We start from the raw sequence: 25,918 nt of genomic DNA, 5'->3' as shown, positions 1-25,918 counted from the left end.
CTGAATGAGTTGGCCCAAATAAGCTCTAATATGGGCCAGAATTTATGCCGGCAGTCAAACGTCTGGCTTTTGTGAAACTAGCTGATGTGAAATGAGAGGAAATACACCAGATCACTTCTGTATATGTGGCGAGTCAAACATCCTTCCACCTCGCTCTTTATTATTACAGAATTTGCCTCCAAACTGGAGCAATAACTGTTTATATCAACATGTTTCCTGAATGATGCGCTATAAGGAACTAAGCCAAATATTCGAGTGTTTTCCCATCTCCACACGTGCTTCTGGATCTGTATGTACACTCCTGCCCGGCTCGGTTGGTAGTCAAAGACAATAACCCTTTGCAAATATTTGTCGCGTTTATAACAGAGACACGAGATTAGTGGTTAATAGTTATTATGGACCTAGAGGAAATATGCCATAAACATTTTATGACATAACCTAGGATGAAGAAAGACACCAGATGATTTCAACATTTGACACAGTCTTGCTATAATATTATAATACAGTTAATATTTTATTAAATGACACTTTGTACAGTTTCTTTGGAACAATATGTACAATAATAATACAGTCACATTTTAATTATTTACATATATAAATAATGCATTTAAATGTGGAGTTTACTAGTGACAGAACTGCCAAAATAAGGTTAAAATTTTCAAACACACAGGGAAACAGTGTCCTGAAAGTGCCAAAAATTCAATTGATCTATTAATTTAGTCGTTATTTTTGCAGTTGTGATGTTAAAATTATTTGTTTTCAAACAACTTTCACAAAACACTCAGGATGCAATGTTTTCACCACTCAATATTTTTCACTCACACACACACACACACACACACAAAAGATATTTCAAGTTTTTATGATTCAATTATTGAATCATTTGTTTATTTAATGTATTAATGTTTATATAGTTATATTACAGTAACTCTAAAAATCCAAAATTAATAAATTGTAATTTTTAAATATGTGAATACATTTTCTTGAATTGAAATAAAATATAATTTAAATGCTTTTACAAATATATATTACTAAAAAAATAAATAAATATATATTTATGTTTCTGTTTTGAAATATATTTAAAGACATAATTTCTATTTATTTATTTAGGTCACATGGGTCTTAACACTTCAGGGAATTCAATTTATATATTGGCTTACTTATTTTAACATTTAGCAATACACAATAAAGCACTATATAAATGTATCATTCATTCATTCATTCAACATGAAAGCAAGGATTTTAACATCAAAATAACAGCACGCTTCATCTTTAAACCAATCAGGAATTACTATACAGGGCTCATTTTCTTCATTTCTTTCACCATTAATTTCTGTGGTGCAAGTTTTGCCATTTCCTGGATACTTTAAATGAAGAAGTGTCTAGCATGCACCCTCCATCAAACACGTAGACAAACCATCAGAAAACCACACTGTCAGTTTCCAGATAAGCATCGGCCTTTAGAAGTGAAAACCTTTCAAATATTTACGTGACGTGCTTGAGAGCGGCGCTTCTGTTGACCTTCATACGGCCGACGGCTGTGGCTCGTTTATCCTGATGATCAATGTCCTCGTACTGCTGTCTGTTTATATTCAATAACGTGAATGATGACAAGTTTGTTATAAAGATGAGCTCACACTATGGATGAATAAACACACTATACAAAAGGAAGTTTATCCTCTGTTTGCCGACACTCTATGTACACAGGTTTGCTTACAGTGTTTTCTTACTACACGTGAGCTGTGTTGTTTTGGCACTCCTTGTTGCCTCCGTCTTACGAGGAAGTGGAGTAATGTTTACCATGCTGAATTTGTGTACAAAAAATAATTGCACGGCCGTTCCCTGGCCTAAATGAAAAACCCCTGGTCAAAGTGCATTTGTTATCTCCTGTGGCTTCGGGAGACTGTTTTTCTCAGTTTCAGGAGGCTCCTTCCTGGAGCGCCATAATATTTGTGGGCACCAACGTCTACCCCAAATGCCCCTCATCATCGCCCCAAGTGTGTTTCTAACCGCTGCAGAGGTGAAGTAAAAAATAATCGGGTCCAAACAAGCATTGAATGTGCTGAGAAGAAGAGCTTTGTCTCTCCAAGCAGGACTTAACTTGGTTATGAAGCCGACCACATGGGAGACGTTGTAGGGTCCAAAACAGAGCATAAACACCAACAATGTCCCCAAAGCCAATCCAATCGCCCTCAGCCTTCTCCGCCGGCCGATGTTTGGCAGCTTCGAAAGGATGCGGATGAAGTTTATATAGCAGAAGCTGCAAATAAGTAAGGGAACGCAGAAGAGGACAATGCATAACTCCAAGCGTACGGGCAAGAGGATCTCGAGTTGAGCGTCGGTGAACCCCTCGTAGCAGACGTTCCTGGATGGCGGGACCGTCCCGGATGGGTTGTAGTAGGGCACGATGTAGACGATGCTCAGATGAAGGATGGAAAGCACCCAAATGAAGATGCTGGCGAACACGGCGTAGATGGGTCTTCTCCACAGGGAGTGCTGGATTGGAAACGCCACGCCGAGATAGCGCTCCACGCTCACCGCGGTCAAGAAGAAGGTGCTGTTGTAGATGGTCATGTAGAAGACAAAACCAGACAGCGGACATAGAAAGTAGGGCATATTCCACACCATATTATTGGCCACTTCTTGCATCTTAAAGGGGAGGAAGATGAGGAAGAGCAAGTCTGAGATGATCAGGTTAAGGAGGAGGATGTCGATGGGTGCCGGCTTTCTCCAGACCTTGCGGCTGAGTGTGCAGAAGGCCAAGACGTTGGCCGGGAAGCCGGTGATGAAGGTGACGATGTAGACGGTGAGGCATAGATAATAATCACAGACTTGCATGGTTGCTGTGTTCCATACAGTCCACAGGAGAAAGAGGCCTCAGCAGAGCTGGACGTTTCAGTCCTGGAAATTTGATGCAGTGTTAAAACCATGAAAAATGTCAGTAATATAGATCAAGGGTGTCCAATCCTGCTCCTAGAGGACCGGGCGTTGTGCAGAGTTTGATCCCCCAACACACTTGCCTGGAAGTTTCTAGCGATCCTAAAGATTCTTAGTCACTAATTTAAAATTAAAACCATGCTTTTTTGGATTAAATGACTTCTGATTAAATTTGGAAAAGATTAAACTCACATTAGACTCTTTGATAGTTAGTTTGCTAGTTTTTACTTTAGATGACCGATCGTATCTTCAATACGCTTTATAAAAAACTGTTTACTCTCGCTTACGAACAAAAGCAACCATTGACTAAATCCCTTAAAAACTTTCTCCCGAGTGTGTCCGAGCATCAGATGTTTCATCTGCGACATCTGATCTTCTTTTCATTAATGCATTTTGAGAATCTCTTACGCTTGCTTTGAAGAAAACCTACCAATATTTAAATCTCTAAATAGAACAAAAACAACTAATACTAGAACAAAACAATCAATATTTAAATCTCTAAACGGAACAAAACTGACCAACATTTAAATCTCTTAATGGAACAAAACGGACCAATATTTAAATCTCTTAATGGAACAAAACTGACCAATATTTAAATACATTAATAGAACAAAAATGACCAATATTTAAATCTCTTAATGGAACAAAACGGACCAATATTTAAATCTCTTAATGGAACAAAAATGACCAATATTTAAATCTCTTAATGGAACAAAACGGACCAATATTTAAATCTCTTAATGGAACAAAAATGACCAATATTTAAATCTCTTAATGGAACAAAACGGACCAATATTTAAATCTCTTAATGGAACAAAACTGACCAATATTTAAATACATTAATAGAACAAAAATGACCAATATTTAAATATCTTAATGGAACAAAACGGACCAATATTTAAATCTCTTAATGGAACAAAACTGACCAATATTTAAATCTCTCAATAGGACAAAAACAACCAATATTTAAATCTCTTGATGGAACAAAAACAACCATTATTTAAAATCTCTCTATGAAAAAAAAAATCTGACCAATATTTAAATCTCTTAATGAAACAAAACCACTAATATTTAAATATAAAAAACCGACTAACCTTTAAATCACTAATTTGGCTTTGAATGCTCAGAAGTGTTCCTGACCACTGCAGCACAGCACAGATATGTGCTAGACAACACTATAAATACAATATAGCTAGATCTAAACTCTGGAGGATTACTTAATCATTTTATAATGTCTTATCACCCAGCCCTAAAACTTGCATTATAGTAAAGCGCTAAGGAATTATAGACCTCACACTACGACTTTCTGTAAACCTGCTTTGACACGAGGCATATTGTGAAAAGCACTACAAATAAATTTGACTTGACCTTGACTAGCAGGTTCAGGTGTGTTTATTAAGGATTGCAGTGGACCTATAGGAGCAAGATCGGCCACCCTTGATGTAGATCAAACAGAGCTCACTGTGATGGTATACAAACTGTTAAACAATAACTAGACTCTATAAAACTACTGTATATGATGACCAGGCCTGGAATCTGCGCCCACAGAAAACTCTGCCAAAGATCAACACATCCCCAACTCCTTGCATAAATATTTTGGCGAATATGATGATTTAAAAGTGTAGAACTCTCGGCTCCTTTCAACATGTTTTACTTTGTTTAACTTGCATTGCATTGCGCAGAATTCCTGAAGATTATCCTCCAAATTAAGCACAGAAAGGCCTGATGATGACACATCGTGACCAGAATTAGCAGTTATTACAGGAATACGTCTAAACTAAGTATTTAAACGCTTTATGAAGAAGGAAAAACAGTTATGCAAGCATCAAAAAGTAACAATAACACAATAAGGGAACTCTTTTACAACTCTAGTACGCTTGAAACCATCCCTGCTCTAATGCTGAGACAAAAAGGCGAACTCACCGCAAAGCACATTGGACCTCTCGGCTGGCTGTGCTTCTGTATTGACTCTCTCTTGTTTTTCAATGGAGACTAGGGTCTATCTGCTGACAACTTCCGCACCAACTGTTTGCTTTCCATTTTCAATATTTAACACTGATAAGGGAAAATTAATAAATGTGGACTGGATCCAACCTGGCATGCTCCTCGCACTGTATGTTGTACATGTGAGCAAGCCTATGCCGTCTTATCGGGATTTATACTCCTTCAGGGTGTGTGGGAGATGTGTTTAAAGATGATGGGTGTGCGCTTGCATATGTGAGTGTGACTGGGAGGGCAATGAATCAGTCTGGTCTCTCCTTCACTTTAACACTCGGCATCAAGGCTGTAACCTCTCAAAGCGAACCATGTGACTGCATTTACAATCCCAAAACATCCCCCGAATCGAAAGTGAATTTAAAAAGAGGATAAGGCTGGGAATAATTCTGTATTTCATCCAGAGTTTGATGTTTTGGATGTCCTGCTTGAAAACTCTGACCTTAAAGTTGGAATGGCAACTCTCTTAAAAATAATGGTTCCTTACTGGTTCCACAAAGAACCTGTAGAATCTTTGAATTCCTTATAGTGGAAAAAAGATTCTTTACATTCTTAAAAATTAAGGTTCTAAAAGGAGATTGCCACAGAAGAACCATTTTTGGTTCCTCTAAGAACCATTCAGTGAAAAGAACAATTTTTTTTAATAATTTTTTTTTTTTTTGCAATGGAAAGTTTCCATGATTTTAAAGTGCCTTCATGGAGCCTTCAATGCCAATAAATAACCTTTGTTTTTAAGAGTGTAGATGATTAAAATGTGAAAAAGGCTATGCTCTTTGGGGAACCAAAAATGGATCTTCTACCCCCTTTTGGAGCCTAAGTGTGTACCGTTAAGTCATTTTTATGTATACAGCGTGTTTCACAATACATGTTGCTTCAAATCACCAATACAGGCGGCGTTAACTTTGCAGATGTCCGATTGTCAACAAAGACATTTCCTAGCAACCAAACTGTGGCAGATAAACAATGCTGTTCAATGCAAGCATTTATTCTACAGGTGTACGAGTAACACCTGAGGATCATTTACAGTGTTTTACACTCTTGCCACGTTTGCTGAACCGCTTTTATTATCACCGGCTTTGATGGATTGGAGCATTTTATTTGCTTGAAAGTGAACATCTATCATGTGCTATGTTTGCATGATGTCATGCTTTGCCATCTTGGCCAAATCAGCATTTTGTTCGAGTTCAGCTGTACTTTTCCAAGTCAGAATTTGGAAATCTCGACTTTTCAGGTTGATTGCAATTCAGTCTTTTAGCTCCATTCTTCATTCTAAAATCACGGAAAACCCCTGACGTTCAGCACAGAACCTACCAAAAGTAGGAAATTCATCGCTTTCACAATGACGTGCAATACATTTTACTACACATGATTTGAATGCTATTTCATAGCTAAAAGTTTGATTGTGCAATGACTGATTCATCTAGGGTTGTATCGGAAAAAACTCACTAGTTCCTTAATTTATTATTAGCTATACTGGGATGAAATGAGCAAAACTGAGTCAGCAAACTTGTACATTAACAGCTCATCCCAGCTGGTCAGATCATAGATAGAAAAGAGTTGACCATGAGCATAACATCATCATCCATCCCTAAAAAAGCAATAAAGTCATCAAAAGCATGAGCAAGAGACACAAAAATGTTGTCTTTCTCATTATGTGAATTCCTCACTAAACATCTATTAAAATATTAAAACCTGTATGATCTTAAAAAGTCAAAAAAACGTACTAAACAAGGATTTGTTCTTTTGTAAACGTACCTTTGTAAACTCCGAGGCGACACGGGCCGTTGCCTCCACATGTCACATTTTGGCCGGTTTCGTGGGACTGTGCCTGCTCTCCGTCCGCTCGGCCCTCTCATTGAATATGAATTGTGACCAACTTTTTCCGAGCAGCTCCTTGTGCTTTACTCTGTCGCCCCCCTCTCAATTCAGCTCCTACGTGTCTGCGCCATAGAAAAAGTGGTTCGCCTATCAAATGCATGCCAAAAAACAGAGCGAGATGGATGAGAATTTCACCATGCAGCACAGATCAAGTTAATCACATATTAAGAAAACTATTGTTGTCATCAGAGAGAGACGAGGAATGTTTCATAATGAAGGAGGCCCACTAAAGCCTACTGACTCTTGTGAATTATAGCGACGGCCCTGCACAGACCTAATATACATCCGCTGACAATGACATATACAGCGAGCCGCCGAGTGACAGTCTCTTTTGTATTTATAGATTAAGATGCATGATTTTATTGTTCATCATTTATTTTCTAGTAAGGAAGAGGGACATAAATATTGCTGAAGTTTTAGCGTGATTTAAGGTCATGCATATGCGTGTGAATCGTTCTGGAATGATGTAAACATAGCATGCATGGATTTTTAAAACAAAGTTTATTTAAACGATTTCAGAGTTAATACATCTGCTCAGACTTTGTATGCATGTTTAAACAAAATGGCTCAGCCATGTTAGCAGAGTTAGAATCTGTTTTTAAACTTGAGGTTAAAGGTGCTATAAGAATTTTCTTACGGAAGAGCATCCAGAAACCAAATCGATGTAACATTACTGTTTAGCTGATCACAGGACTTTGAGGCGCTTTCTGCCTGTCAGTCTTGTTCAGGTTTGCTCACATGTCTTTGGAGGGCAGCATTTGGATTGGTTAAGTCTGTCAGAAGTCAGAATCTGGCTAAGATTGCTCATAGCACCTTTAATATACCCACAAATACAACATGAATACAGAGCACTCAATGCTCATGCATTATATTTGTACAATAAAAAAAAACTCATTCATATTATTTTTTGCATATTTTTATTTAGTAGAAATGACACATCAAGCCGTTTTCTAAACGTGAGAAAAAAGAGCCTAGACTGTGGCTCCAAGTAAGCTTATTTTATCTGCTCTTGCATAAAATTCACAACAATTTAATGATTACATATTTACATCTCAAAAAAACTGTAATATAAACTTAGACATGAAACGTATTTAATAAAAGAACACATTTGAATGCAAATAAAGGGTAAAAAAATTCACCTTATTAAATGTCATTCAGGGTACAAACATAAAGGAAAAATAATCAAGATTTTAAAGAATAAAAGTAAAATATAAGTGCAATATATTAGCAGAAGTACTTAAATGATATAGTATGCCAGGAGAAAATAATACAATTTATTTACATTTATTTATGCAGTGAAGTTTATGAAGCAGCAGAAGTGATTTACAAAAATGATGATTATAAAGAGAAATGTAAAAACATTCAGTTGGTTTGCAATCTGCTTGTTTGAGTGGATATAACACTGGATCAACCAATGGTGTGAATTTGAGGAAGTGTGAAATGTCATTATTTTATTTGGTGCCGCTAGTGCTGCACAAATGACACCCTTCACATTGAATGCCCAGTTCAAAGACAGCATAAGCTCCCTGAAGGTGCATTTACCTGATAATGATACTGATCCTGACAGAAAACACTCAATAAACCTGCTTCAGCATTTTCCATTAGGATCAACATCAGACAGTGCATTAAAAAACATGCCCGCTTTAGGCTGCTTCACCAGGAAGACAACCAAGGTCAACTAGCTTTACCAGAAAGTCTAAGTTGAGGGCATGTTGTACCCCAATAGATGCAAAAGTAATATTATAAGTTATAGCGTGCAATAGTTGGGTTCAAGAAGTAAAAACTTGTTCATTTTCTCCATAGAAAAATAGATTTTGAATGATAACTTATAACCCTTTAAAGACAGAACTACTGTGAGATTCAAGGTTGTTAATTGATGCTATATGCTTTTGTTGAAGCCATCTATTTACTTATTTTTAAAATAACTGTTTAACAGCTGAATTTGTGGCAAAAAACTATAGTACCCATGATGCTGTACAGAAAATTCCACCAATCAGCGAGTCACAGTGAGCAAATATCATTAAAATAACTTGCAGGAACGCAACTCCCATGAAACACTGCAAATGACGTAATGAAGACTCACTATGCTATCAACATAATAAATAATAATTATGCATACATATACACACACACCCACACACACATATACATATACACACACCCATATATATATATATATATATATATATGCATATTTTGTAAAAAAAAAAAAAAAAAATATATATATATATATATATATATATATATATATATATATATATATGTTTAAACATTAAATTCATATTTTATATTTCTCCATCATGTTAAATTCGATTATGTAATTCACAATGCTTCATGGTAGTTCTCCCTCTATAAAGTCGTTAAATCTTGTACCTTTGTCTTTTTGTCTAATTTTTTAATTATTTAGTTTGTAATGCTGTGAATCACCCTCATAGCTGGTTGGTTTGATTCACAGCTTACAGTGCTTTAACAAAGACTTTTTTTAAAATCTCTATGGGAAAAAAAGAATGGGAAAAATATTGGAACCTCCATAATAATAGTGGTCCATTATACAGGTCCATTAAGCTGCGCATCAGAATTACGTTCATTTGCTGTGGACTGATCAGCATGTGCAGTCTGAAGAAAACACCGTTCACAGGTCAATCGAATCAAACTCTACGTTCCATCTTGTGATGTTACAAAGAGCTGTCGGTCGTGCTCTGAGTTTTCTCCTCTGTGCTCGAACAGTTCAACAGAGGACAATAGAGAGGCGAGCGGCAGCAGGGCACGAGCAGCCGCCTCGACAGCTCCTGGAAGACGTTCTTGAAAGTTCCTCTAAGCGCTGAAGAAGAGAAGTAGAATATGAACGGATCGAGGCACGCGTTAAACGTGCTGGTGAGCAGCGCATACACTCGCCAGTCGGGGCTGTAGTTGCCTACATATCCAACCACGTGCGAGATGTTGTAGGGCATGAAGCAGATAATGAAGACCAGAAGCGTGCCCAACGCCATCCCGATGGCTCTATACCGCTTCTTGGCGTTGATGTTGGGCAGATTGGAGAGGATGTGGATGAATTTGATGTAGCAGAAGCAGCAGATGAGGAACGGCGTGAGAAAGAGCACCGCGAAAAGCTCCAGGCGAACCGGAAGGAGGATCTTGAGCTGTTCGGTGCTGAATTCTTCATAACAGGTGTTACGTTTGGATGGATCGGTGAAGTTGGGGTTCGAATGATCGTGGTATTGCATGATGTAGACGATACTGCAGTGCGCCATTGAAACCACCCAGAATATGACGCTGGCTATCACTGCATTCCGAGGTTTGCGTTTGAGCTTGTATTTAATGGGGAAAGCCACACCCAGGTAGCGCTCCACGCTGATGGCCGTCAGGTGGAAGGTGCTGTTGTAGATGGTGGAGTAGAAGATGAATCCCGACAGCGGACAGAGGAAGTAAGGCAGCGTCCATTTCATGTTGGCCGCCTCCACCATGCGAAACGGCAGGAAAAAGAGGAAGATAAGGTCAGAGATGGTTAAACTGAGTAAAAGCACGTCCATCGGGGTGGAGCGCTGGCGGACCTTCCGGAAGAAGGTGTAGAAAGCCAAGACGTTGGCGGGAAGGCCTGTGATCAGTGTGAATCCGTAGACTGCTAACACCAGGTTACTCAGAGACACCGTCCACGCCATCGTCAATGTAGATGTCAAGGATGCAAACCTGTAAAAGAAAAAGGTTTAATTCAAGATATTGTCAAAAGAACACTAACATAACAGGGATACTTATGAATGATTCTGGTGTGTGTGACGATTTATATTTCCTGTTAAAATTCACAAAATTGCATTCTGACACAAATTAATATACAGTTTGAGAGCCAAGTGACAATATAAACACCTTTCCCTCATTTTGCACTGACTTGCAGGAGAAAATGTTATAAGATAAGTCTAGATTGCGGTAAAAAATTTTGTTTACCTATCCTGTAAATGTGACCAACAAAAGCTTTAGAGCAGGTTAAAAAATAGGTCATTTATTAATGCCAATAAAAATGCAGCACAAAATATATGAGTCTGACTAAACCACACACAGTTTGTACATGACACATTCAGGACAAAGTATGTCTGGGTGAGGGGTCAAATTCTAACTAGGTAACGCAGCACAGGAAATGCATCGTGGAAGCTTTCGAGATGTTTCCAATAAATGATTCTGCAAAACACTTGGAGAGGCGAGGAATGAGGTTATTATGGTTGTCATCTGTCAATAAATTAGCATTAGAGTACTTTTTTGATGAATATCTTTTTTCAAACCAGAAAAATATCAGATAAATGTCAAACAGTCATTCGTTGGATATACATATTCAAACTAAAACATTTACATTAGGGCTGCATAATATGTTGGGGGAAAAAACTGCCAAAATAAATCTTGGTTTAACGTCTGAATCGAGATTTTACTGTAATTTTACAGTTGTACTAAAAATTATACAAATAATTATTTTATTTTAAATCAAATATAATTTTTTTTATCATTTTATTATTAGTATTATTACAATATATTTCTATATTTTAATCTAATAGTAATCACAATAAAATCTGATTAATCTGAAAAATAAAAAATAAAAAATAAAAAATAAAAAATAAAAATTATAGCCAAATTTAATGGGTGAAAAATATTTAAAAAAAATTAAATTTGTTAAAATTCTGTTTAATTTATGGTTGCTGAAAGAGGTCTGAATTAGTGAAGAATATACTGTGAATATAGAGTCTATATTCTGTATATTTTCTGTTCAGCATTAAAGGATGGTTAGCATTCAGAAAAAGTCTTGAGAGTAAAAATTTATATTTTAGCTTTTTATTATTATTTTTGAAGATGCACTTCCCCATTATTTCCAGATATAGCAATTTATTATTTTATTCCGGTCCTCACAACAACTTCTCACAAAATAAATAAAAAATACATAGTTACCGAAAAAGGTGTAGGCCGAAGCCTTGCTTATTATGCCTACCCTTTGCAAATGGTTAACTGAATTGGCGACACTTTTCACTAAGTTAAATAATACAAAATAAACAATATTACAAAAACATTTCCCAAAATGTATATACATAATTCCAACCGTACATAACAAAAATACACATTCCAGCTATTACTTCAATCCATTCACAATTTATTGATACTGAGTCTGAATCATTTATCACCCTATTTTTATACATTTTCTTAAATTTGCAAAGTGAATTTTTAATTCCTTATCACATTCATTCCATAAATGTACCCCTTTGACAGATAAACACCTACTTTTTACATTAGTTCTTGCCCTTACTTTTTTTAAACATGTACAATCCTCTTAGATTTTACTGACTTTCTCTTATTTTGAACAGCCTCTGAATACAATTTGGAAGTAAATCATTATAAACTTTGTACATTAACTGTGATGTATATAAATCAACTAAATCTACAAATTTTAATGCATGGAAATTAATAAACAATTTCTTTGTTGCACTGTAAAAAAAAAGAAAAAAGAAAAAAAAAGTTGAACCAACTTAAAATTTTAAGGCAACCAGCTTCAGCAGATTTTTGAGTTTTCTCAACTTGTCGTTTTAAGTTTATACAACAAAAATTTGAGAATCTCCGAGATGGTCCTCACTGCAGAACACAAGATCCAGGGGGTGTGGTTGGATCTAGATCCAACTCCTCTCACCTTACATTTACCTAAACCTACCTGTCTCCACCCCCTGGATGTGGATCCAACCCCGCCCCCTGGATCTTTTGTTCTGCAGTGAGGGGCTACTGGAATCTCCCACAAAAATAAGTTGAGCAAACTCAAAAAACTGCTGAAGCTGGTAAAAAAAAATTTTTTTAAGTTCGCTCAACTTTTTTTTTTTTAGTGTGGTTCGTAATAATCAACCCCTTTAACAATCCTAATAGCTTTCTTTTGTAACATGTATATTGAATGTAAATTGGATTACATATTTATATGTGTGACCCCACACCTCCACAAGTAATGTATGGAACTATGAGCACATTATATACATTATATATAAAGTTTTTTCATTCAAAATATGTTTTATTCTATTTAATATTGCAATGAATTTGGACATTTGTTTTTACATGATTTATATGTGATTTCCAACATAATTTATGATCAAGTATAACACCCAAAAATTAGTTTTCATACACTCTTTCTATTTCCTCATTGTTATTTTGTCTATTACTAAATATTATAAACTTTGTTTTACTTAAATTCAGTGAAAGTCTGTTATCATTAAACCATTTTTTGAAAACCATCAGTTTGATTTCCACTGGATTCAGAAGCTGTTCCACATTTTTCCTGGAACAATATCAATTTGTATCATCAGCAAACAGAACCATTTATAATACTTTAATATTTTTAATCAGAATTCTTGATCAGTCTATCCAAGTGATCATGAGCTGTGTTTTTGAACATGGAAGCTCATTTCTACATTTCTCAAAATCTAACCTGACCACTTTAATCTGAAGTTCATAGTGGTTTTTATGACCTGTCAGGTACTAGGGGCCTTTTTTAGGGGTGTTTTCTGCTCCTTTAAGACCCCTCTGTGAACTCTTACTGTAGATATGAGTTAACATACCTTTGAACATTCAAAAAATGCTTGTGTTAGCCTTATAAAATGATTTCTGTTAAATAAACTTCCAAAGTATCATGTACCATTTTAAAGCTGGTGAAGGAATGACACTACAATCATGAACAAAACAAAAGAAAGAAGCAGAATGATTTCATACCTTAAGCAAGACAGTCCACTACCACAGACTCAGAAGTGAAAATGTAATTTTCTCTCACACATAATGCTTCTTATACTGAAGTCATTGTGACGCACACACGCCTATAAACGGCACAACAGGAAAGAAGCAATACTTACTTCCTGTTTTATTCCAAAAAGTTTAATCATTAAACACGTACACACACACACACACACAGATATACATTATAATAATGTATAATAGTAATGAACAAACAAATTAATAATTAATGATAATAAAATATTTATACAACATAATATTACAATATAAATTTTAATTTAGAAATATTTCTCAGCTGAAAATTTATTCACATATATACACAATATACATAATATATTTCACTCAAAACAGCTCAAAATTAATTCATTAATGCAAATTAATGCATTTATTTATTTCACACATTTATATAAACACACACACACATACACACACATACACATTTATATACATTTCATTTATTTCAGTCAAGAAAAAGCTGACATTTCAAACATTATTTATGCACACACACACAAAAATAAGAATAATAATTCTTATTCCTGTAGTTCAAATAGTAGAGCATGGCGCTAGCAACGCTAAGATCATGGGTTCGATTCCCAGGGAAAGCAAGAGCTGATGATAAAAAAAAAAAAAAAAAAAAAATTAAAACTGTAACTTGAATGCAATGTAAGTCGCTTTGGATAAAAGCGTCTGCTAAATGCGTAAATGTAAATAATTTTAATATATAAATATTAAATTGATATATATATTTCACTCACTCCCTCTAGACAGCTGAAAATCTGAAATTTATTTATTTCACAAGAATCTGTTTTCTGTCGTTTTGACTGTTGTTATGCAGTTGCTAAGGTTTTTTTGGGTGGCTGTTTACTGGCAAAATAAACAAGTATCTATATGATACATCAAAGTTTCATATTACAGAGACAGTATTGTTTATTTGATAATCTATGATAATAATGCTGTATTTCTGTAGCCAATTATTATAGGCAAAATGCAGTCTCTGAGAAAGTGTTTGAGACGTGATGGGACGCTCTTTTGCTTCGCACATTTCCTCTTTTGCTGAACACAAGATTGTACAATAGAGGGCAACTCAGGATTGTGCAATACTGTACAATGAAACATTTCACACTTTCCATATATATGACTCGTACTTTCACTTCTAACTAGATGTTGTTTTAAGATCAATGTGGTTACATTCATGTTTATAACTAAGCATTTTTTTTTTTTTTTTTTCAGAAATTATGGCTTAATTGTGTTTAGCCTGACAGATGAGAGAAATGACTCTAGCCAAAGGCACATTCAAGCACAAGTTCAAGAAATAGTTTGACAGGTCATCCTTTACTCACCTTAATGTTGTCCCAAACCCATATAACGTTTCTTCTTCTGTTTAAAACCAAAGTTAGGCCGCATGTTTACACTCCTCTGTACTGTGAAAGTAAATGAGGACCGAAGCTGTGGAGAATCAACACCATAAAAGAACCATAAAACTTGCTCATATGACTCATGCTCTACATTCAACTTATATGATAGCTTGATGCAGTGGCGGGTCTAGGATTTTTTTAGAAGCAGGGGCCACCATTTACAATCTCAGAAATAAAGGCACAAAAGCGGTCACTGGGGCGATACCTTTTCAGAAGGTACATTCTGAGAGTGTACAGAGAGGGGCCAAGTTTACCGTTCAAGTCTTTGGAAACTTTAACAATAACGGCTTAAATATTTCCGTATGTGTGTGTAATATATATATATATACATACATACCTCTGTTCATCAATGTGCACTGGCTACCAATAGCTGCTCGCATAAAAATCAAGGCATTAATGTTTGCCTACAAAAGCACCACTGGCTCTGCACTCATTTACCTAAATTCATTACTTCAGACCTGCCCTCTATAAACGTACATTCTGCAAGTGAACGACACTTTATTGTTCGAGAGACATGGCAATCACCATGTGATTGTCCCAAAGAGGCACAAAATCACTTTCACGGACTTTTACATTAAATGTTCCCTCCTGGTGGGATGACCTGCCCGACTCAATCCCATCAGCTTCAAGAATCGGCTAACAACACATCTCTTCCATCTTTATTTGACCCTCTAACTCTAGCCCTCTCTATTCTAATTCTATTTTATCTATCTGTCTTCTTTTTATAAAAAAAAACAAACAAAAAAAACACACACACTTGACCCCCTATCAATTTCATATTTATTCTCGAACTGCTAGCTTTTCTTGAAAAACTAACACTAGCTTTCTTTTTTCTATTCTATCTACTTGTTTTCTTTAAAAAAAAAAAAAACCTTGCTACGTGTACTGCGTTAGGCTAACCGAGACTTGTCATAGAACTTGCATATTGTTGCTCTTTTGTTGATTTTGATTGCTTCTATTTTCCTCATTTGTAAGTCGCTTTAGATGAAAGTGTCTGCTAAATGACTAAATGTAAATATATATATATACATATATATAAACATACATAATAAAATATAATACAATATTTGAGGAAAAATGGGATTCCCTGCCAGTTTGGAGTTTGTTTTCACTATTTGTTGAGTTTTGGGTTCCAACAACAAGAATATTCATGAGCATATGATAAAATACAATATGTACAGCTTAATGTTGTTCTTGAACATTGTAAGAAAGTGACACCACACACTCACAGAAATAAAGGTACAAAAGCCGTCACTGGGGCGGTTCTAGAGGTCGACCGATTCATCGGTTTTGCCGATTAATCGGCACCGATAGTTGATTGCCACAACTATCGGTTATCGGCAAAAACCATGCCGATAGTTTTCCGGTTTGCAACCATTGCCGGAATGGCTGAGAAGGGTCCGCTGGCATTATACAGTACGAGAGCGGCCTCTAGAGGTGGAAATCACTGACAGCACGTGTTGTTTATTGTGACAGATCGGGAAACAGAGCGGGAAACTCCAGACGCTAGTAATAGTTTTCTATTAAATTACATTATATTTGTCCCAAATCGTTGTGAATGTATATAATGACTTCACCCTAGGCTATAAATTATGTATTGTGCATTTTTCAGCAAAACGTTTGTCTTTCTGTGGCTCTAGTAAAGTCGGTATGCTTCATGTAGAGAGCTGTAATAGATCGCGCGTTCTCTTTCCACTTGCTCTGTTTTTTTAAACACCGAACTTCAAACTCATTTATGCCACATTGGTCATTCTTGAAGCAAACTTATGTCCGTTTGGTGATTTAAATCAATTGTTTTAGACCGCCACTTGAATTGAACGCAAAGCGTCTGGTGTGTGTGCGCGTGTGTGTGATACCTCTGAGTTCTCCTAGACGCAGCGCTGCGCGACTAACTTTTTTTTTTTTTTTTTTTTTTTGATTAGATAATTATCAAGTGTTAAAAAATAGAAGCAAATAAAGTGTGTGAGTACACATACAATAACCATATGTATGTAATTTTAATGCTATGGCCTCGTGTAGATATTTAAACATGGCCATCTTTAAGCATGACTGTTGAAATTAAATGGTAACATTTAACAATAAAAGTCCATTCGTAGCATTAATGAAAACTGTAGAAGTATTGTTCCTTGTTAAAGTGTTTTCATTTCAACATTCACTATTAGCTACTAATAGGCTATATTTTTACATTTTAAAGTTTCTTCATTTAACATTAGCAAATTATGAAATAACTTTAATGATCAATATAGTAAATAATATTAATATTTTTATTAATTTACAAAGTATGGTTCAGTACGGTTGCTGCTTTTTTTTTTAAATAGTAAAGCACTAGCTCTCTTTCAATATCCATTTTGAAAACTATTGGTTGATTAATCGGTATCGGCAAGTGTGGTCCAACCTAGCTATCGGTATCGGTAAAATCCACTATCGGTCGACCTCTAGGCGGTTCCTTTTCAAAAGGTACACTTTTGTACCTATTAGGTTCAAATATGTACACTTTAAGTACTAATATGTACCTTTAAGGTACCAAAATGGACCCTTTAGGTACAAACATGCACCTTTTGAAAAGGTACCGCCCCAGTGACCGCTTTTGTGCCTTTATTTCTGAGAATGCACATCTTATCGTTAAAAAAAAATAAAAAATAAAAAAATTCAACTTTTTCTGAAAATTCATTCATATCAGGGTCTTTGCTCAAGAGGTTGAATCCTTTTACTTATTCGGCAATTACTTACTGACACGCTATACAACAAGGCTATATACATTATTATTTGGACATGTATCATGTATTACATTCTAAATTAGGTCTCTTTCATCTTAATTTAAATTATAAATATATATATGTTAGATCATGTTAGTTCTTAATGATGCTACATCATTTTATTTTACAACTACAAATGAATTACTATATATAAACATTTATATAGGAAATTAAAATAAAATGCTTTGTTCTGTATTGTACGGTGTTCTTAACTATTGTTCAACCTTATTGCAGTGTAGAAATGAAACAGTATGACAATTTCATATCACGATTATAGTGACCAAAATGATCACGGCTATCAGCATTGTTAAAATGTACTGGAAATGTCTAAAAAGTATAACCGTAGTGTCAATTTAAAGAAGACACTTGGCAGCTTGTTGTCCTTAAGTCAGAAAAATAGCTACAAGGGCTTGAATTTACAGTTATTAGAAATATTATTTACATTAAATAGCTTTGACAGAAAATATAAAATTATCCTTGTTGCTGTCTAGAAACACAATGCAGGTAAAGCCACAAATCTGACCATGTTCTTTTTCAAAGCTGAGGATAGCTCTATAACTCTTTAAGTTTCATGAAATATTTTTTAGACCATGCCATGTGATTTTGTAACATTATCTAAGCATCCATGCAGTTTATTGTCTTGTGCTTTGTCTCCATGCACACATTCACACTTCTCCCCGATAGGAGACTTTTAGATATGTCTCAAATCATGATGCTAATGTCTTTTATTTATTGTCCATTGTTTATTGAAAACTTTCTGCTCACACTGTTTGATCCTACATTTATTTGATCAAACTTAATTTCATCTCTAACATTTTTATCAAATGTCTTCCTTTAAAAACAAACAAACAAACAACAGAAAACATTCTTACGGTCTCAAGTCGATTATCATTCCTTAAGTATTCATAAAATATAATTGTTCCTATTTGCATAAGGGCTAGCCATGTTTAGTCATCAACACCAGACAGTTTATGAGATTAATACTGTTTTTACTGAAAACCCATTTTAAAACGCCACTGAGTGTTTGAAACAACTTATGCAATCTGATGAGGCTTCTTATTAATGAGGCAAAAAATGCATTATTTTCATACTGTGATAACGGCTATGTCTATTAGAATTGCTTTATAAATATATACTATTCTTAAAAAATAGCTGAGATGGCTTGAATAACACAGATTAACAATATATTGTCGCAATCTTGTGTCTTCATGTTTCATCGGTGAAAACGTTTAGATCTGCTTTATATTCATTTATATTTAGTAATGTGCATGAGTTATATGAGTCTGTTCAAATGTAAAACAGTAAAAGTAACTGTCGAAATTTCATCGTGAAACCGGTAATAGTTTCATTCCTTATTGCAGTGTTACTGAGAATCATATGATGCTTCCACACAGACTAATATTATGCACTTTCCACACTATTCCACTATTTTCAGCCAAACAGTTTTAGCACACCGGGTCTATGTGACGTGAGGATCTTTATCTTACTTTATTTTAAACAAAATGCTACAGTTTTTCTACATGTCAATGATGATTCTGAAAGAAAACGCGCTTGGAACCTAATGTAACGAACGCCACTTCCACCCGAGAAACCGCACGCTTTTATTTTAGAAAAAAGTTTGCTTTGTAAATTAAGTTCAACAGCATTCAGTTAAATAGCGCAAATTGTATTATTCAACTGAACTGTGCACATTCGTTTTAGACACTTACTGTAGCCTACGTCTATGCAATAAATGCACGTCCTTGAATGAGGGGTGTTTTGTAACATCTGGTAATGATGCGACCCATTTCAAGGGTGCCCAAAATTAAACATTTTAAATCAGTCAAGGCTATACAGATGCATGTTCATATTTACAAGTAAAGCTTATTAAGATGCGGTGCACAGGTTGAATTTCAAACGACTTAACAATAACGTAAATCAGGGATGAGTGACAGGACAGGGGCACTTCAGGGGCCAATCAAATTTCAGCTGGGGCCAGTGCCCCTCTAGCCCCACCCCTAGATCCGCCACTGGCTTGATACGAGGAACAGACCTTAATTGAAGTTAACATTCAATTCCTTCTGTCTGATCTCATTTATGCGTGCACATATTAAAAGGTGTTGTTGTTAACTAAAACAATAACTGGAAAAAATAAAAAAATTTAAACGTTTAATTATCGATTCATTTACTATTTTAGTGATTATTAATATTTTGAATTGGATTTTATTTTTATATTTTCAGTTTTCATTTTATTTTTAGTTATTTTGTTACTACTTTAGATAACTCTAAAATAGTAACAAAATTGCTAAAAATATCAACATTCAAAATATTAATAAACATTAAAATAGTAAATTACATAAATGTATTATTACTACTATATTAGTATTTTTATATTTTTAATTTTTTTTTTTTTTACAATAACTATTTTACAATAAATCTAACTATGAAAATACTTCTAAAGCATTTATTAATCATAATGTTAATTTCATAATGTACTAATACATTATTAACGTTGTATCTGTTAATATTATTTAATGAAGCTAACATGAACTAACATTGAACTGTTGTATTTTTTTAAGGTTTACAAAGATTCATCAATTCTGTAACAAATGTAATGCTCATTGGTAGGTAATGTTGTTGGTTAAAGGGATAGTTCACCCAAAAATGAAAATTCTCATGTCATTCCAAACCTGTAAGACCTTTGTTCATCTTCAGAGCACAGATTAAGTTGTTTTTGATAAAATCCAATCTCTGACCCTCCCATAGACAGCAAGGTTACTACCATGATCAAAGTCCAGAAACATAGCAAGGACATCAGTAAAATAATGTGACATCAGGGGATCGACCGTAATTTCACAAAGCTATGAGAACACTTTGTGTGCAAAGAAAACAAAAATAACTACTTTATTCAACAATTCTTCTCCTCCTCATCCCTTGTGCTGTGGCATACCACCATTGTGGAGAGTATCCCGAACTGGAAGCAAGTGCATGCATCATGATACTCTTAACAATGGTGGTGCGCCGCTGCAGACGATTTTAATTCAATTTTGGTTTATTTCCCCATACAATATAACTACAAAAACTACACAGCTTGAAATAAAACTACTGAACTACCTGTTTTGACAGCCATAGTCAACTAGAATTCCATTGCACGGGAAAGAGGATGTCTTCAAAATTTCTCCTTTCGTGTTCTACAGAAGAAAGAAAGAAAAAAATTCACACAGGTTTGAAATGTCAAAATTTTCATTACAGGATGAACCAACCCTACAAAAGCCCACAGAACTTCTCTAACGGTGTATGAATTTGTGACGAGACACACGGCAGAAGCCCTTCATGTCACGCTGACAAGCAAAAGCTACTGAGAGCCTCTTCAGAAACGAAGGTGAAGGTGAGAGGAAGTTAAATGTGACAGACTCATCATGTCACAATGAATCGCTGCCTGCTGTTTAATCAGAGACTATGGCAATCAGCACCGCCTCCTCTGACATTTCAGCAGATACGGTCTGTCCCGCGTGCTGAAAGATGAATCTATGTGATAATTAGACTGCCCTGTTCTGCATCTCGCCCTGTAATTACCCGGAAATCTGCTGCGTGTGAGAGTCTGTGAACGAGCGGGACAATGTTTATCAAAACACAGATGAATGCCATTTACCTGAACATCGCGTGGACTACTGATTGATCCGATGATTGTGCATCAGCAAAACCATCTCATTAAGATCAGGACATCACCAATACTGAGCGACCACCATGTCATTAGGCATGTTGGTATTTTTAGTGATGTTTGCTAAAGTTTAAAATTAGCAGAATTAGCCTACTGATGTAAATAAGCGCTTTGCACAACTTAAGACTGCTAAAAAAAAAAATCTGCTATTACTTTGCTAAAAATCAGACTAAAGGTGCTTTCACATCAAGAACGATAGCTATAACAATATTTATGCGCGCTGCAGTTTAAATGCTTGCGCGCTTTAAAGCAGGATGGATTCTGATTGGCTGTCGGTGTTTACATCTTTCATTGGCTGGAAAATGTAGTTCTGAAAGGGAGTACAGTAATATTGTTATTATGTGCCGTTGTTTGTCATGTTGAATCTGCTATTCTTTAACATTTTAGGCCCGTTCACACCAAGAAGGATAACTATAACATCCACACTAAAGAACGATAACGTTACGTTATAATATAAACCCATGCTGCAGTTTTGTCATCTGCCGCTTTAAATGCTTGCAGGCTTTACAGCAGGGTGGATTCTGATTGGCTGTAATAGTTTATATGTCTTTCGATAGTTGGGGAAAAAATCGTTCTGAAAGTGAGTCCAACGATATCGACAACGATATCAAATTGAAGAACGATAACTATATATTATCTACAAAAAAGGACCATAACATTTTGTTTTAATACTGTATTATGTGCTGCAGTATATTCTCTGCCACTTTAAATGCTGGCACGCTTTGAAGCAGGGAGGATTCTGATTGGCTGTCAATGTTTCTACGGTTCGTTGGCTAGACAAAGTAGGGATGGGCGATACCACTTATTTTGTATTCAATACGATACCGATACATTTAGGCTAGTATCGTCGATACCGATAGATACTTCTAAACTGGAATTTTAAATTATGAAATTTATTAAATTATTACATTACTAATGATACCCACTTAACTTTATGTTCGCAATGCATTTTAACATTCAATATACGCCTTAACTGCAACATATTAGGTTAAATTTTTGTTTACACATGATTGAAATATGTGGTAACCATGGAAATCTACAAATTCTATAGTTGAACTATGGTCACTTTAGTAAAACAATGGTTCATTTTCATAATGCACTGCCAGTGACAGGCTGTTGCATGCATAAAATGCAACCTTCTGACCATGTATGATTTATATTAACATTACAGAACAGAACATGATTAATATGAACTTTTAATGTTCAATTTAAATAAATGTAATTGCACAAACTATGTACGCTACAGTCTCAATTTGTTTATTGTGAAATAACTCAAACACATGTTTTTTTTTTTTTCTGTCTTCTCATAAGCATTGTTCTGGGCTGCCATTCGCTAAAGCATCAATGCTTTCTTTATACTTTTGAAAACATTTGTGTGTATTCAGATGAGCAGGAAAATAGTTCTCTCCAACACAATTATTCACTAACATAGGTTATTCGTCCAATTCGATGCATAATGTGTGCAATACATTTTTTTGTTAAAAACAAAATCACTGGCAAATAAAACAACTTAGTATCGATATTTTTTCATTTTAGCATCAATACTTTCGATACTTTTATCAGTATCGACATATTGGTACCTCAGGATCGGTACACCCTAGGACAAAGTCATTCTGAAAGTGAATCGTTCCTCTGAGTGGTTATTGTTTTATTGTTATAGCTGTATTGTTTGTAAAATTAAATTAAAAACCATCATAATAGTTACCGTAGGCTACTTGAAGTAAACGGATCTTCACAATAAAAAATAAGACAAAATAAATCCCTCAAGGTCTGTTCACACCAAGAGCGATAACTATAAAGATAATTATAAGAATAGCTATATTAGCCTCCACACCAATGCGCAATAATGTTCTGTTTATTACAAATGCGCGGTAGACTTGCATCTACAATACTGCACCACCCAAATCACCATAGCAACCACTTAGTAATGCTCTAGCAATCCGCAACATGTTAACAAACACTCATAATACCATAGCAACTCCGAATGATCCTAGCAACACCTTATAATTCCTTAACTATTTGTCTAATAAACACTCGCAGCCCCTTAACAGTTGCCAATCAATAAACCACCCCAGCGTATTGACGGTACATTTTGCTTGGGGAAGCACCACTCTTAGCAACTTCACCTAATGTTCCCTTAGTTCTTTCCATTTACTTAAAACAAAACCATTATTTCCTTCATCTACACACGGAGCATTTAAACAGAGCTGAGCACATAGTGTTATCACATGTATATTGCTGCTTTGAGACATGTTTGTAGTTTTAACATAAAAAATAACAACAAACTACAGGGGTGCAAACTTGTCAGGAGTAAAAAAGGTGACAAAACAAACTAACCCACCCTCACCGCAACACACGAAAACACACACACATAGCACATTTCACACACAATGGCAAAGTGCTTTATAGGGAGAAAATGTTACACACTGCTAAAAATGCTTCTTACATTTTTTTTGTCTTGTTTCCAGTCCAAATATCTAATATTTCTTAAATCAAATCATTTTTCACAAAATATTTTTGACAAAAATAAGAAATAAGATTATTTTGCTTACCCCTATTGGCAGATTATTTTGCTTGTTTTAAGGAAAAACTCACTTAATTCTGAAAACAAGACAATAATTTTTACTTGTCTAGAAAATGTGTTTAAAAATCATATCACCGTTATTGAAAAAAATTCTCTCTCGATACATATTGACATTGAATTATTGTCCGCTGCCTCCACTTGAGCGATAATAACATTACTGTACATTAAACGGTATGCTTTACTTGTAGGTCGAACAGTTCTCAAATCGACTTCATGTCAGAGTAATAGCTTACTGATGTGTGAGACAAATGTTAAGGTCGAGACTGAGGAGCATTTTGCAAAGGGCAGCAAACTAATGTAGTGATAACGTAACTTACAATCTTCATAGCTATCGCAACAGCAGCCTCACGCAGAAAAAAACAAACAAACAAACAAACAAAAAAAAACAGCAGCCTCCCGCAGTAATCACCATTTATACTGGAACACTATAATTTACAGCAGATACCCCCACCAATTTTTTTTATTTTATTTTTTCACAGATCTACACGATTCACGTGAATGACCTATTTCAAGGTGAAAACATGACAAAGGTGACAATCTGACGAAAAATCTCTATTGGTCTGAATACAGGAATGCAGACTTTCAAAACTTTCTCTGATCTGTGTGGTTAATTTAAAGGTTTCTTGAGGCACTTTTGTCCCACAATGACTCATATAATATAGCACCATCTTGTGGCCTCATTTAATATAAAAAGATTTAAAAACTGTGTAAAAATATTTAAAAAATTTGTGCTTAATCGCGATTAATTGCATCCAAAATAAAAGTTTTTGTTTACATAATATGTGTGTGTACTGTGTATATTTATTATGTATATATAAATACACACACATGCATGTAGATATTTCAGAAAAATTTTATGTTTATATATTAAACATATTTATATATATAATATAAATTATATAAATATAAATTTATACATGTAAATGTTTTCACAATATATACTGTATGTGTGTGTGTTTATATATACATAATAAATATACACAGCACAAACATATATTATGTAAACAAAAACTTATTAATTAATCGCGATTATTCGTTTGACAGCACTAAAAAAATAATAATAATAAGATTCAAAAATAAATAAGTGCACATTTTGATTAAAATTAATAAATAATAAACAATATATATTACAATAAATACAAATATTTTACAAATATTTCTACAATATTTTAATATTAATTTTTCACAGTATAAAATGGGTCGTCATACATGAAAATGTACAACTGTGTCTGATTATAAGGACATTTGCGTTTCATTTTGAATAATTCTGTACTATGTTGAGTCACCTACCAGGTAAGACCATGTAAATGTGCTCTTAAGGGTATAGTTCACCTAAAAATATAAATTCTGTCAAGATTTACTCGCCTTCATGTTTTTCCAAACATATATGACCTTCTATCTTCTGTGGAACACAAAATATATTTTTAGAACATCCAGACAACATTAGACCCCACTGAGTTTTCTAAACTAAAACAGACATTTTTAAATCTTTGTGTTTTACAGAACAATGAAATCAGATACGTTTACGTGTTAAATTTAGCATTTTATTAAATGTAAAGTGAAATGTATTTAAATGAACTACATGTCTCAGTTTACCAGTCACTCCTGGAATTTTGTGCTATGTGTTTGAGGAAGCATTCAAGTTTAATATTGCCTTTTTATCTGTATTGTGCAGTGGAGATCTTTATCGTGATCTTTATTTTTATGCCTCTGGAACATATTATAAAAGCCAATGAAAAATGATCAGAATGTGTCCCACTTTACCTGAATTCCCCTGTATCACGCTACAGGAAAGTGTGTGTTGTTTCAGACGCCTCTGCCACAGGAAAGATAGATGAGCTCTTTATAGATGCTGTCGCAAGGCTAAAAAGAGATGCAGCTTTTGCTGAAGTAGAAGTAGGGCAGAGAAGACACAAAC

At 34.9% G+C, this 25,918-nt stretch overlaps 2 protein-coding genes across 3 annotated transcripts; both read right to left on the bottom strand.

Annotated features, from left to right (window-relative positions):
- Nucleotides 1-1,033: 1,033 nt before the first annotated feature.
- On the bottom strand, nucleotides 1,034-6,849 carry LOC131521853 (free fatty acid receptor 2). Its single transcript, XM_058746956.1, has 2 exons — nucleotides 6,688-6,849; nucleotides 1,034-2,901 (listed from the first exon to the last, which is right to left on the bottom strand). The coding sequence occupies exon 2, from the start codon at nucleotides 2,836-2,838 to the stop codon at nucleotides 1,867-1,869; it is 972 nt and encodes a 323-aa protein (XP_058602939.1). The 5' UTR covers nucleotides 2,839-2,901; nucleotides 6,688-6,849; the 3' UTR covers nucleotides 1,034-1,866.
- A 2,216-nt stretch (nucleotides 6,850-9,065) lies between these two features.
- si:ch73-90p23.1 (free fatty acid receptor 3-like) lies at nucleotides 9,066-25,885 on the bottom strand. 2 transcript variants are annotated; one of them, XM_058746193.1, is made up of 3 exons: nucleotides 25,765-25,885; nucleotides 20,810-20,886; nucleotides 9,066-10,497 (listed from the first exon to the last, which is right to left on the bottom strand). In XM_058746193.1, exon 3 carries the CDS (start codon nucleotides 10,467-10,469, stop codon nucleotides 9,486-9,488), a length of 984 nt encoding a protein of 327 aa, XP_058602176.1. In that variant the 5' UTR covers nucleotides 10,470-10,497; nucleotides 20,810-20,886; nucleotides 25,765-25,885; the 3' UTR covers nucleotides 9,066-9,485. The 2 variants fall into 2 exon arrangements, with proteins under 2 accessions (XP_058602176.1, XP_058602174.1); XM_058746191.1 differs by lacking the exons at nucleotides 20,810-20,886; nucleotides 25,765-25,885 and adding an exon at nucleotides 13,528-13,595.
- Nucleotides 25,886-25,918: the final 33 nt, after the last annotated feature.

This window comes from Onychostoma macrolepis, chromosome 16 (genome assembly GCF_012432095.1).
Source record: "Onychostoma macrolepis isolate SWU-2019 chromosome 16, ASM1243209v1, whole genome shotgun sequence".
NCBI classification, from domain to species: Eukaryota; Metazoa; Chordata; class Actinopteri; order Cypriniformes; family Cyprinidae; genus Onychostoma; species Onychostoma macrolepis.
The sequence above is the reverse complement of the archived record's forward strand: the minus strand, read 5'-3'. Positions and strand labels throughout refer to the sequence as shown.

Excerpts from the sequence above, each read along its gene's own strand:
- si:ch73-90p23.1 (XM_058746193.1), bottom strand. The coding sequence starts at position 10,469 with ATGGCGTGGACGGTGTCTCTGAGTAACCTGGTGTTAGCAGTCTACGGA.
- LOC131521853 (XM_058746956.1), bottom strand. The coding sequence starts at position 2,838 with ATGCAAGTCTGTGATTATTATCTATGCCTCACCGTCTACATCGTCACC.